General features: G+C 41.7%; 1 protein-coding gene across 4 annotated transcripts in view; it reads right to left on the bottom strand.

Moving 5' to 3' along the window:
- JARID2 (jumonji and AT-rich interaction domain containing 2) overlaps nucleotides 1-12,828 on the bottom strand; it is a 226,433-nt gene that overhangs the window by 116,432 nt on the left and 97,173 nt on the right. For all 4 annotated transcript variants that reach the window (XM_075083958.1, XM_075083957.1, XM_075083959.1 and 1 more), the window contains one exon: nucleotides 12,399-12,534. Coding sequence is in view for 1 of the 4 variants with exons in the window: in XM_075083957.1 (XP_074940058.1) it covers nucleotides 12,399-12,534 (136 nt within the window). In the remaining 3 variants the exon portion in view is untranslated. The remainder of the gene's footprint in view (nucleotides 1-12,398; nucleotides 12,535-12,828) is intronic.

Below are 12,828 nucleotides of genomic sequence, written 5' to 3'. Positions count from 1 at the left end.
AGCCCTGCAATCCACAAGGTTCCAGCAGATTTCCCTTTGTTTTTCACTGTAGCTTCCGACTAAATACTAAGCTAGCGTATTTCTTTAAGCTTTCCAATGGATGTGTGAGCTTCTGCAATGAAATCCAGTCACTGACCAAGGCACGAGCTCTGTGTTAAGGTATCAATCAGAAGGGCCATACCCAGTTTCTTTCTCAAAACGGTACCTACATTCAGCCGAGCTATAATCTTCTGGAGGAAAAAGGGGCACATTTTTTACATAATCAGTAGAAGTTTCTTATACCTCAGCAGATTAATTCCTCTGAAGTAATATTTTCATTTGGCCTTCTAAAACATCCTTCTGCTCCTAACAGGCCACATCAGGACAAAACACCTGCCCCTTATAAAGGGCACCTCCCTGCCTCCCTTCATACTGGAAGAATTCCCCAAAACATTCTGCTGATCTTGGCACTGCCACCTGCTCCCAGATCTTGAGGCTGAGGATTGCTCACCTTTCCTTAACTTCTTCAAGTTGCAGAATAGCATTCATTTTTAGAGAAAACAAAAACAATTCAAAAGCTTAGTGAGGTGCTTCCTATTACACTTAGTGCTTTAGGGAACTGAAGTCTTCTTGTGACAAGAGGACACCAAAACAGTACTTTTCCATTGCTTTCAACATGAGTAAAGGGAAACAGAGACAACATGGGAAACACCATCTCCTTCAGTCTACTTTCTGGTTCCTGTTGCCTCAAGAACCTGGTCAAACTAGGTTCGAAGTGAAAGGAGTCACTGGACAAAAGCTGAAAGCTATTTTCCTAAAACCTTGGTAAACTTTCTGAGTCCTTTATCTGTACTGGCAGAATTTCTCCTGGAAGTAGGAAAGCACAAACTGAGGACCAGTCTGTCATTCTCAGCAGAGTCTGTTCCTAAGTTTTTCTGCAAATTTAGTTTTCATGAGACTTTCCCCACTGAGTCCAAGATAATTTGAGAAGCTTTAAATAGAAATTTACTTAGCAGTTATAATTTTGATCCAGCCAGATGGTAATCCAGCACCATCTTGACATCCAGCTACACCAGGGAAATTGAAGGACTGAAAAACCATCTTCCCCATAAACTCTAATATTCAAGTTTGCAGACAGTTATCTTAAACTCCCTTTCCAATCAGTCAACTATTCTAAAAAAAGTCTGCTTTCCAGGCTGTTAATGACAGACACCTAGATCTGTACCAGAAAGAAAGCTGGTTTTCTGCACTAAGCAATGCCTTAACTAACAGCCCATTTACTCTACTTTATGAGCAGAGCATTTGTATATAACCCTGTGTTATGTTCTGGATGTTAAATCAATCTTCAAGACTCTGTACGCCACTTTTATTGGAGTGCCTTCCATGCTGGTATAAGGGGGACTTTGTACCCAACAATCCTTCCTCCAGCCTAGGAGAGATCAACATCAGCTCATGGCTCAAAAACCTCTCTTTCACAAAGAACTTTTCCTCTTCAATTCTGGTCTCTTGTTAATGAGACTTTAAATATTCAAGACCACCATATTGTGTGAAGGTAATCTATGAAAGAGTGCATTTAAATCTACAATCGCGAATAGGCTGTGTTTATCTACTTAGCTAAGACAGCCTTGTCCATTCCAATTAGACAAGGTCATTTTTGGGCAAATGTAAACTGGCATTTGAAGTTCATCCCTGCAGGACAATGAGATGAGGTAAAGCTTCTGAGACAGGTTTCCATCTAAATAAAACTTGACAAGTAGTCCCTAACCACAGACCTCGTTGCTGCACAAAAGACCATCTTCAATTGATTTTGGGGGAGGGGGGAGAAGAGTAGTGACAACTGTGTTTCAAGAAGACTTGGAATTCAAGCCACATTCTGGTAAATTCTATCCCTTATTCATGGCTTCCACCTGGAGGTAATTGTTGCTGACCTTCCAAGGTGTAAAGAGGCAGAACAACTACTGTAGAAACCACCAGATTTTATTATGTTGGGAAAATGATAAAAGTTCTTTGCTTACTGTCCTGTCAAGTAGACTGTCACATTAAAGAAGTGTTGGGACTCCTCTCCTTGGAAGAGAAACAGCATGTTCCTGGACAGACGCACCAGAGGAACCAACAGGAGGAAAGGGGAATTGAGTCCTCCACACAGACTGCGTAACAGGAACACGCCTTTCCCCAACCCCAGCCCACTCCACGTAACGCCTCCGTTTTGGGGCTCTGTGCAACCCTACCATTACCTGAGTCACTGAAACGAGATCCCAATATCACAGCAAGGGAACAGGGGTCAGGAAAAAACAGAAGGGGATGAAATTCCTCTTCAGCCCTCTCCATCCAATACACCTGCATCTGTACACTTCAGTACAACCCAGATGCCTCTTCACAATGTCCTGTATGAGAGGACATGCTTCTACCATTGCTCTAGCACCCCTGGCCAACTCTGTGACAGCATTTCTGCCCTGAAGCGGAAAGAAAAGTCCCATGTTGTGAAGAAAGTAAAAACTGGTCTCCTCCAGTGCCATTTTCGTCACTTCTAAGCTTCTTTCAATCCTTCCACATACACAGCAGGCATAACATAAAAGCACTGGGGTGCTTTGCAGCCACAGTAAACAGAGCATCTTTAAAAACACTTGGCCATTAAATGCTTTCACCTTTCACAGCACCAGAGGAGACAACCACTGTCTGAGGGAGGTGTTTTAGGAAGAACCTGCTTTTGAGGCAACCTGGCTGAAACAGAGCGTGTCATGGTGGAATTTACCTCTAATACATCTGTTTACACACATGCACACAAAGACTAGGAAGAGGCTGAACTGAAATATTTTTAAGGTCGAACGCTACTGAAGCCAAAGGAAGAGAAAAATGCAATTAAATGCTGGTGCAGTCTTTGGGCATTACTCAGAACAGCTGGCTGAGGCCAAATCTTTTGCAGGAAAAGTGGCTTATGTCCTGGCTTCCCAAATTGCACCCGAGGTCAGCTGAAGAGGTTTCAGGAGTTTGCCAGCTCTGTCCCTCCATGGGATCGTTGGCAGATTGCTCCAGCTGGGCTCCTTCCAGCTCTTCCCTTTTTCCATTTTAGCGTATAGCTTGAATAAAGAAAACAAGATGAAGGCTTTCAAAGATAACGCAGTCTTTCCCAAACAGATGCAGAACAAAGCACAGGAAATTCTGAGCAAAGTAAAAAAATGAATGTTGTCTGTTGAAGGCTTATCTGGAATGAGTTAGCCTCTTAGTGGACAGATCTGAAACATCACACAGCCCCGACTGCAACTGCAATGCTCACTAGCAGTTTTGTGAGGGGAAAAAAAAGAGGATAGCTAAAGGTGGAAATTCAGCAGCCTTTAGCTCTCAGAGCTGGAAACTCCTTCAGATGTACCAGAAACAACATTTGTGAGTCAAGCTTGTCACCGTCATCCCCCATCACCCTAAGCGCAAGGCTTCTACATCCACACCTTTGACTGGACATCCCTTTCACAGTATTAAATTAATTTAAATTGGGAAATAAAGCACATCAAAGGCAGGTTACTGAAAACGTATATTCATCTAATTCTGGATACATCACATTAACTGCATGTAATAAATCTGTGCTAGTCAGACACACTGAAAAGATTTTAAAATGCATGAATATTTATTCCGATATAGAGCAATCTGCTATGACTTAACAGTATACGTGCTAAGCTATATTTATTTTCCGGAAAACATTCACCCACAAGCGCTGGGAAGTATCTGCTATGTGATGAACCTCTCATCATTATCAGTTATCAAATGACAGCAGTTATTTCAGAATGGTTTTTTGGAGATTTTTAAATCAAAAAGATCCTGCTGAAACCAAACCAAAATGTGGAGGCATGAACTCAAGAGCGCAGACCAATCTCTGAGGCTGTTATGAGCCGTGAAATGAACATGACTAATTCCTGAAGAGTTTTGTTGCTCAAAAAGGCGACTGATTTTCTTGCTTCTCATAGCAGAAATTCTGTGTTTAAACGTGGGTTAATGACATCTAAAAATAACGTGATACCAATCTACCAACATTCTCAGTTTACTCCAAGTCATTACAAGGATCCCCAAATCCATTTCAATTGGCAACCTGTACACTTAACTCAAAGCCTGGCAATACAGGTAATGGAGGGTATTTGAGGTGAAAAAAAAGGTGCATTGGCAGCTGTGTCAGGCAACTTGCAGAAGTGGCTACTGTGCCCATCATCAGTTACAGCCATCTGTCACTAATCTTTACTTTTTCTTTTAAAACCACTTTACTGCCAGGGTTGACACGATAAGGTTTACAGCACACATGACATCTGCTATGACTAAACACAGCTTAATGGCCTTAAGAACGTCCTGCTGGACTGAATAGTTCTCAAACTCTTTCCACTCTTTCAGACAGCAAGCCATTTTAAAATGCCTTCCCACGTCAAGGGAAAAACTGCTGTGGTGGTTGTAAGACACAAGGCAGGCCCTTGAAGACTGAAAATGTGTTCTCTCTAATACTCAAAGTGCTCCACGAACTGTAGACTGGCACTAATAGCTCAAAGCTATAGTATAAAAATAATGAGTGAAAGCCTTATTCAAAGCTAGGCACAGACACAGTTTCAGAAAATACAGCTCCCTAGGACTGACTACAGTAAACTGTATTACACATGACTGAAACTTCTCTCTGCTTTTACTTGTGACACTGATTTTATTTCCTGTTACATTCGTCTTAATAGAGTACGCTATTTCAATGACTGACTTTTTCTTTCCCTGCTGCTTTTCTGGTTATATCCCGTATTGTCTGTCCTTCAAATTAAAAACACTAGTTATTTAATGTAGTTTCCTTCTGCCAATCATGGTCAATGGGGGAGCAACAAGAATACTGAAGTTTAAACCCTCTTTACAACAGCAGCTATGTATTCCAACCTGCAGACCTTTGTCTCCAGTGGAACATTTTAATAAACACTAAAATAATAATAATGATAAGCACTGGGCATCAGACAGATAGAAAGAGGTAGGTAAAGTACCTTTCTCTCCCCCCCCTACCTTCTGAGAACTGTTGCTCTTAAACAGAGAAGCATTGAGCTCACTTTTTCTGAGCATACTGCTGGATTGCTGCCTTTGTCTCCACTTTGTGTCCTCACCTCAGCAGATCACCAGCACAAACTTCATCTATCCCAACTTGTCAGCTGAAGGACAATGCTCTAAGCAGATCTCTCTGGTTTTTAACATCCCAGTAAAAATCTGGGTCACACACACACAAAATCATTAACAAACTTAAACTTCTTTATCTGCCAACCAAAGAAACGGCTGAGTTAGATGCACCGCTTTGGATAGTCAATATTACAGTCAAAAAAACAGCTCTGTATAAGTTATGTCTCACTCTCATTTCTAAAATAAGCAAACTGGAACTGACAAAAAGGTACAATTTTTGACAGAGCTGGCAATCCTACGAGGTAAAACCACCACCATCCTTTTGGCTGTACATGCCAGCCAAAAAGATGCCAGGGCACAAATTTAGCGTGGCTGGCAATTTTGTGGCTGCCAAAGACGGAATGAAGCAGTTTGCCTGTCCGCACTCAAGGGTGCTCTCTGGACACCGGCTGATACAAAAAATAAATCCAAGGCAGCAGCTATGCAGAATGACCCTGAGTCAAGTAAAACTAAGTCCCGTGGTGGGGTTAAGGCAAAGTTTTGTTTCATGCACAGTCTAAGCAATGAATTTCACCACTACATCAGTGTTGTGTTTGTTGTTGGGGTTTTATGTTTGGGGTTTTGTTTTTTTTTTAAGAAATACATAAATCTAACACCTACACTTGTGAAGCACTTTTCAATGTATTTTTAAGCTGCAACTTTTTTTGCTCCTATTTCTGGCAACTGTTGTCCCTTCTAGCATCTGAGGCTGTGGTTAGATAAGACAACTGCACCAATCCTAAAGCTATGGTTAGACAAGATGACCGCGCCAGCCAAGCAGCTTGCTACTATCAGAAGGGACAAGTCTGATCTCCTCCCCCTCCAGCTTTCAGTCAAGGCACTCTGGCCCCTCATTTCCACCAAATGATCACTCAAAAATTATTTCTTTTTTAAAATAATTTTTTCTGGGCTATTTTTCTGCCGCTTCAGTAGGCTGAACCAGCTGCACTGCATGGGCAGACAAATGGCAGAGCCAGCACAAGACAGCAGGTGAAAGGATGGGGACCAGACCCATCAGCTGCTACTGAACTCTTTCTTACCTTTCCTCACCTAATATTTATTTTAGACCTACAATAACTCAGTCTCCTACAGATTATGCACGCGCCTCCACGGGTTCTTCATTGCCGTTTTCATTTTCCATTACGTACAATTAGCAATATGCAGGGAGGCAAGATTATTTTTAGAATTACTTTGACTAGAAATGCACTCAGGGGCAATAGTAAGTATTTTTAGATGGCCATGTAATAAAGCTTAAAGAAAATTAATTACACAATTCCTCTGTTCCTCTAGTTAAAAAAATATCCCTCTCTTATGTTTGAGAGAATAAGGATGATGGGTGTCCTGCAAAGTAAAATTTTCTGGCAGTCTTGCTGAACACTGAGATTGTATTAAGACAGGAGCACAATTTGGACATAATCGAATTGGGTAGAGATCACTGAGGGAGCAATTTGGCCTGCAGAATTTTTATAAGTGGTGGTGATGATGGAAAAGGCAAAAGGAGCCTGTAATGAGCCAATGAATAAGCAAGTCCCTGGCAGGCTTGAAAATGAATTCTGTTCTAAAAAACAAAGAAAGGAAGAGAGATTTGGAAATTTTCAATGGAGCCCAACCCCAACATCCTGTTCTTTATTTGTTAATCTTTAAATTCACTTGACAGCAAGCACCAAAGTGAAAGTGATGTTGAGTGCCATGACAAATCTGCTCAAATGCTTATTTTCTGAACCTTTTAGCTGAAAACATCTATATTTAATCACAGTTTAAAACTAGCCAAAAAGGCTGTTTACTCTGAACGTAAAGGAGAAATATTGCTAAGTTGAAAGAGTTATTTCTGTTTCTGTAAATGCATTTGAAAAAATCCACTTACACAGACAAGGGTCCTTGGCACACTTACAATCTTCTACTAAAGCTTAGGAGACAGACAGACATTACCCACTGTCAACAAACGCAATTTCACATCCCTGATGGAGTGAAAAGCTCCCTAGACAAACGTTAGCATAAAACCTTCTTCCAGTATTTAATTGCAGCCTTCAGAAATAAGACAGATTAAGTTACCAGCATATTTGAACTATCACAGTGAATGAAGAGGGCTACTTTCTTGTTCAAAATTAAAGGCTGGGTGGTGGTCCAGCCTACGTGTCTGCGCCAGGGGGGAAGGAGGCGTGCGCTGCTCTGGGCACATAGGGGCGCAGCTGAGACAACAGCACTTCCCTGAGGGCTGCCGTGTTTTCATCTGCGCAAGTGGGAAGAGAAGAGACATGGCCTCAGCCCAGAGAAGACGTGGTTGCCCTGCTGGCAGCTGCTGCCACCCCCACATAGCTGGCTTTTGGCAAATAATGCACTGAGCTGAAGCGCCCGGCTTAGCTGTGTTTAGGCATTTCTACCACATCTATCGCGATTTTTATGCTGTGCCCAGGGTACCATCTACACGGCCAGGGAAAAGACGTTTCAGAACAAGTTGTGGTTGGATGAACCCAGCCCCACCCCACCCCACCACTGGGCACCTTCATTTTGACATGGCCTGATGGGGAACATCGACAGAAACCCCTGTGCAGCAAGCAGGAAACACTTGAAAATCCGTGCAGCAATGACAAAACCAGCTATTTCCAGCCAGCCTGGCCAGCCAGCGTGGCAGCCAAGGGATGGGCAGACCCAGGTGTCAGAGCAGGCTGCTGCCGCTGGGTCCAGCACTGCGGTCCCACCACGGGCTGCCTCAGAGGCTCCTGCTTCTCTGTAAAGAGACTTTTCATGTTTGAAAAAAAGCAAACCTCAAACAAAATTCACATTAGCTTTTGTGCAGGAATGGTGGAGGGTGGGAGCAGACCAGTTCAAGGGAGGAAGGGGCACCACAGCCTTCTGTGGACTGACCACCACCTCCATCAACGTGCTGACATTGCTCCTTCTCTGTTTAAAGAACACACATAAAATGAATAAATGACTCTAACAACCCTAAATGTAAGGTGACATCTCTCAGAATAGCAAAATTACACATTTTTACTCATCTTTCTATTTACTAAATGAGCAAGACTTCCAACTTCTGCCTTGAACCAAAGTGTTCCTTCACACACATTTGGTTTCCCAGCTAAACCATGTCTGCCACAAGCTTAACCTAGCTGGGATGTTTGGAAATTGCCATGACACTTTTCTAGGACTTAAAGTAAAGCTGGTGATAACGCACTGTCTGCTGGAATAATTCTAACATCTGGTTTCTCATCTCTGTAGATTAACTAACCAGCTTTAAAAAACAAGCAAACTTTGGCGCTTTTTCTATTTATGAAATGCTAACACTTCTGTTTCACAAATTTCTTCTTTATCACAAGTTTTGAAAAAAAAGAATTTAAAATCTTATGTCATAAAAATGTGCTTTATGATATACTCTTTTGAGGGTACTGGATTTATTCTCATAAACAGAACACAAGCAATAATTACATCTTTCATTGCCTTTTTTACAGCCTTATCTCACATTCTAAGCTACACAAGAAGAAAACAATTTCCCAAGGGAATTAGTTTTCCTTTTAGATGAGGATCTCTGAAAATTGGTGTCACTATTCCAAACACCAATCCCTATTCTTAAAGTCCTAATGCAAATGACAGGCAGCAGTAATCAAAATCACTAAAGAGGTCCCTCTGGGTTTTCCAGCACACAACCTTGTTTCCATAATCAGAGTTCCAGTATCCCATTTAGGGCTGCAGAGGGTTTCTTGACAACTTGCAGAAGCACCTCTTCCACATTTTATATTCCCACATGCTGGAGAACAACACGTAGCAAACAAAGGCACATTGTAGGGTGGCATTCTGTACTCTGCAAATAGCTAGAGTCAATGTAAACATGCACGCAATATATCCACTGACACAACAGCTGTAATACACCTGCCCACCTTCCTCTGAAATCCTTCTAGCTAGCGGAGGGGAAGTAAGGGTAAAGAAAGCAGCAAAACAGTTCGGATGAAAAATAACTGGCAGCACAAACATGTAAGCAAAACTTATCAGGTGAAAAGGAGATATAAAAAAGGTAGGAGTAAGGAGACCTGCAAACACGCAACCAACCCAAAAAAAAGGCCGCTACTTTAATCAGAACCACTTAAGTAACAGGATTTCAGCCACAAACTTAAAACAGCAGCATTGTTGTCAGGTTAACAAGTGTCTTTAATAGTGAGGCAGAGACAGTCACAGTAATATAATACATATCAACTCCAAAAGTAATTCGAAGTTTTATTTATTTATTTTAAATTTTATTTTTATTACTCAAGAGAGGCATGGAAATTCATTGTCTCTGTGCCACCACCAGCACATCTTAGAGCTTGTGGAAACTTTAGTACAGAGAAGACTCCTGTTAGTGGGTTCATCTCTCACATTTAAAATGAACTTGCTTTTCACACTATCAAAGTTCCAGCTTCCAAATCATTAATGATACTACTGTACTCACCAGCTGAAATAACATTGACAACTATTTTCATACAAGTTTAGTTGCAGCTTGGAAAATGCTGGCAAAGCGATTTTCATAGCATGTTTATGCAACTTCAGCCACTTCAAATCCACAAAAACTTCTTAAAGACATCAGTTGCAATGGGCTGGTGTGTATTTTACCTTCCTCTATTGCCAAAAGTATTTTCTACTGAAACAAATTACAGGTTGCCAGTCTATAAATAAATAAATTTACGGGATGACAGTTATACAACCAGAACAAAGAAACTCTCTCTGCACTACAGATGGTGGCACTAAGATCAAACCCTGCTACTTAGCTGTCTGCGGTCCCCTGAGCTCTCACAAATACATGAGACCAATCCATGCTTCCACACTGAGCACGGAACTGAGCTTGAACCCTCCTCAGACCCCTCCTTTCCACTCCTGGAAATGGTTACATTTGCCAGGTACTGAAAGGTGTCCTATTTGATTTTCAACAGCTGAAGGAGCAATACCCTTTAGAGTTCACTATGGACAGCAACAGGGTTGTGCTGCACAAACCTTACACTTTCCTTTTTATATTTGCAAGGCAAAGCACCCAAACCAGAATTCAAGCCGGGGAGCCCAGCTTTACAAAGGCACTGAACACATCTAATTTCAAATCATTTCAGCTAGATTCCACCAGCCCTACCCTCCCTCCCCAAGAGCTAAGAGTGCTGATTATTAATAAAGAGATCACTCATATAAAACCATATTTAACTGCATGCTACCTTTTGGAGTAACACGCAAGAAACAATGGTTGTGGCCTGTATGTTGGAACAAAGGACATAGGCAAGGAAATATTTTTTATTCCCACAGCCTGAAATCATGGCTCTAAGGCTCACCCTTAAAATACTACATTTCCCTAAATTCAGAATAGCTCGGTAATTTCTTATGACGACCTGCTTTTTCCTCAGTCCCAGAGGCATGTGCATTTGAAAATACATGGCTACATTTTTTTAAAAGATGTAATGAACAATTGTACGTTTAAAACTATTTTCTTAATGTCACCGCACAATATCAATCCTCCTCCCTTTTGCAAATCTTTTTTCTTCGTATAATTAAACATTATTCCAAATACCAGCGGATAAAAACTTTTGGGCAGAGATGTTGTGATGTTGAAATAGAGCAGCACTGAGACAGGACATTTAAAGAATCATTTAGCAAACAAAGAGTAACACAGAATATCATTCTGGCTCAAAGAAAACCCAAACAAAACCAAACCCCCAAAGAACTGATCACTTACTTCTGTGAAGGAGAAAAAGCACCGAATGCTACAGTTCTCAATGCAAGAGGCAAGCTCTGAAGACACGAGCCGTGCCGCTGCCAGAGGAAGCCGGTGGCATATTCCGCGTCTGGTACCTGCATTGACACAGCATTCCCAGCCAACTCACTTTTCATCTAAGCTGCCTTTGGAGAAACTAGACACCATAAAAACCTCAGTCATCCTGTAACCTGGCACACCATCAAAGCCTCCTAACACACAATTACTGTGCTTCATGCCTTTAGACTTTTTTCCTTTGACTAAACAAAACCCCCACAATGGAATAAGAAACTTTCCAAGAGAAATTGGGTTTGACAGAAGATCAATGATGCAGAGGTGTTGGAGGGAAAAAAGCCAGCGCTGTTTTGTGTACACCTCCAAGCTTATTAATGGCTTGCTGCTAAAGCTAGATGCCCCTTCCCACCAGATCAGTATTTGATATTATTACCGAACTCAGAAGTCTGAGGTCTTCTTTAATCACATTAAGGAGTTTGCAATTGATTACGGAATTCAGTAACTTTATCATGCTGCCTGTAGTTATCCAGCCACTCCACTAGGTTTTTGCCTTGTCGGCAATAACACTTAGTGAAAACGCAGTGGAATTTGACTCACCATGTCAAAAACACAAGCTACATATAAATATGAATAACCTATCAAGTAAGTACCCAGCTGCTGCTTTAATGCATTAGCACATGTATAGTTATGCACATGCCTAAAAGGAACTGCCATAAACCTCCATAAAGAAACAAATAAGATCTTGTCAGCGAAAAGAAAACTGTAAGCCTGCCCAGAAATCTGTATCCTGCTAGTCATCACTTTCAAGGCTCAAGCCAGCATGACAAAGCCTTTTCAAGAAAGGGTCCTGTGTCAGGGAGTGAATCTGAAAGAGATACACTTTATATTCACCTCTCAGGACACCACTGCTTTTTTAAGCAAGCCGTAAGGGAAGGGGGGAAGCAGCAGATCATAATTGGCCAAAGGATTAAATAAATGAAATTAAGCTTCTTTGAAGCCCTGTCTACATCTCCTTTTAAAACCTTTAAACAACTGCTCTGTGAACCGCTAAACTAGGGGAGTCCAAATGTCCCAGCATTTGCCCCCTGAATCTTATTATGTAGGTCCTATGCAGTTTCACCTCTGGACAATAGACAGCATGGACTGAAATTACTCCAGAGTTAGAGATGCTGGTTAGCTGTCCTTCCCCAAGATAACTGAAGCCAATCACCTTTAAATAGATCCCTTCTCTGTCGACGTACTCAGCACAACAGGTAGCAGGCGGATCAGAGGAGCTTCCTTCTCTACCAAACAGCAGCCCGGCCCTGTCCTCCCACCTGACACCCACCCTCCACCCTGATCCCCATCTCAGTCGGTTCACAAGAAATTGAAACATATAGGTTGATCAAACCAGGCATTTTAAGCACTTCAGAACAAGTTCTTCCATACAGATCAAAAGGGTATGGTGCATGCCAAATGGTGCACTGGTCTCCTTCCTCACTACAGCAGAACTGCATTGAAAAGGATTGAGTCCTTTGAGCGGTACAGCACCGCAGAGGCAGCTCACCATTCACTGCCTTGAGGCTCCCGCTAATGCCATCGCCATGCTGCCGCTTCTGTGCGTTCTTGAACTCCTTCAGAGATAAATAAAGGACCTTCCGTACCACCCTCTCCTCTGACCAGGGAATCCCATCGCTGTCATCCTAAGAAGAAAGAAATGTAAAGGAGACTTTAGTTGCATGCATCTGAAACAAAAACAAAACAAAACCCAACAGCCTAGGGCTACATAGATTATTTGTAATTTTTTTTAAAAAAAAGATAGAAGCTGAAGAAAAATGCTGTGTAACAAAATGCAACCTAAACTTTAACAAAGAACAGAAACATAACTATTGTCATCAAATCAGAGCATTAGTCCCTCTAATCCTTTATCCTGCAAACAGCAGTAGCCATGTACCAGGTGTTAGACAAGAGGTGAAACTTATTTGTTAAAATCCTCA

The sequence above is a fragment of the Phalacrocorax aristotelis genome, chromosome 2, assembly GCF_949628215.1.
Source record: "Phalacrocorax aristotelis chromosome 2, bGulAri2.1, whole genome shotgun sequence".
Classification (NCBI taxonomy): Eukaryota; Metazoa; Chordata; class Aves; order Suliformes; family Phalacrocoracidae; genus Phalacrocorax; species Phalacrocorax aristotelis.
The sequence above is the reverse complement of the archived record's forward strand: the minus strand, read 5'-3'. Positions and strand labels throughout refer to the sequence as shown.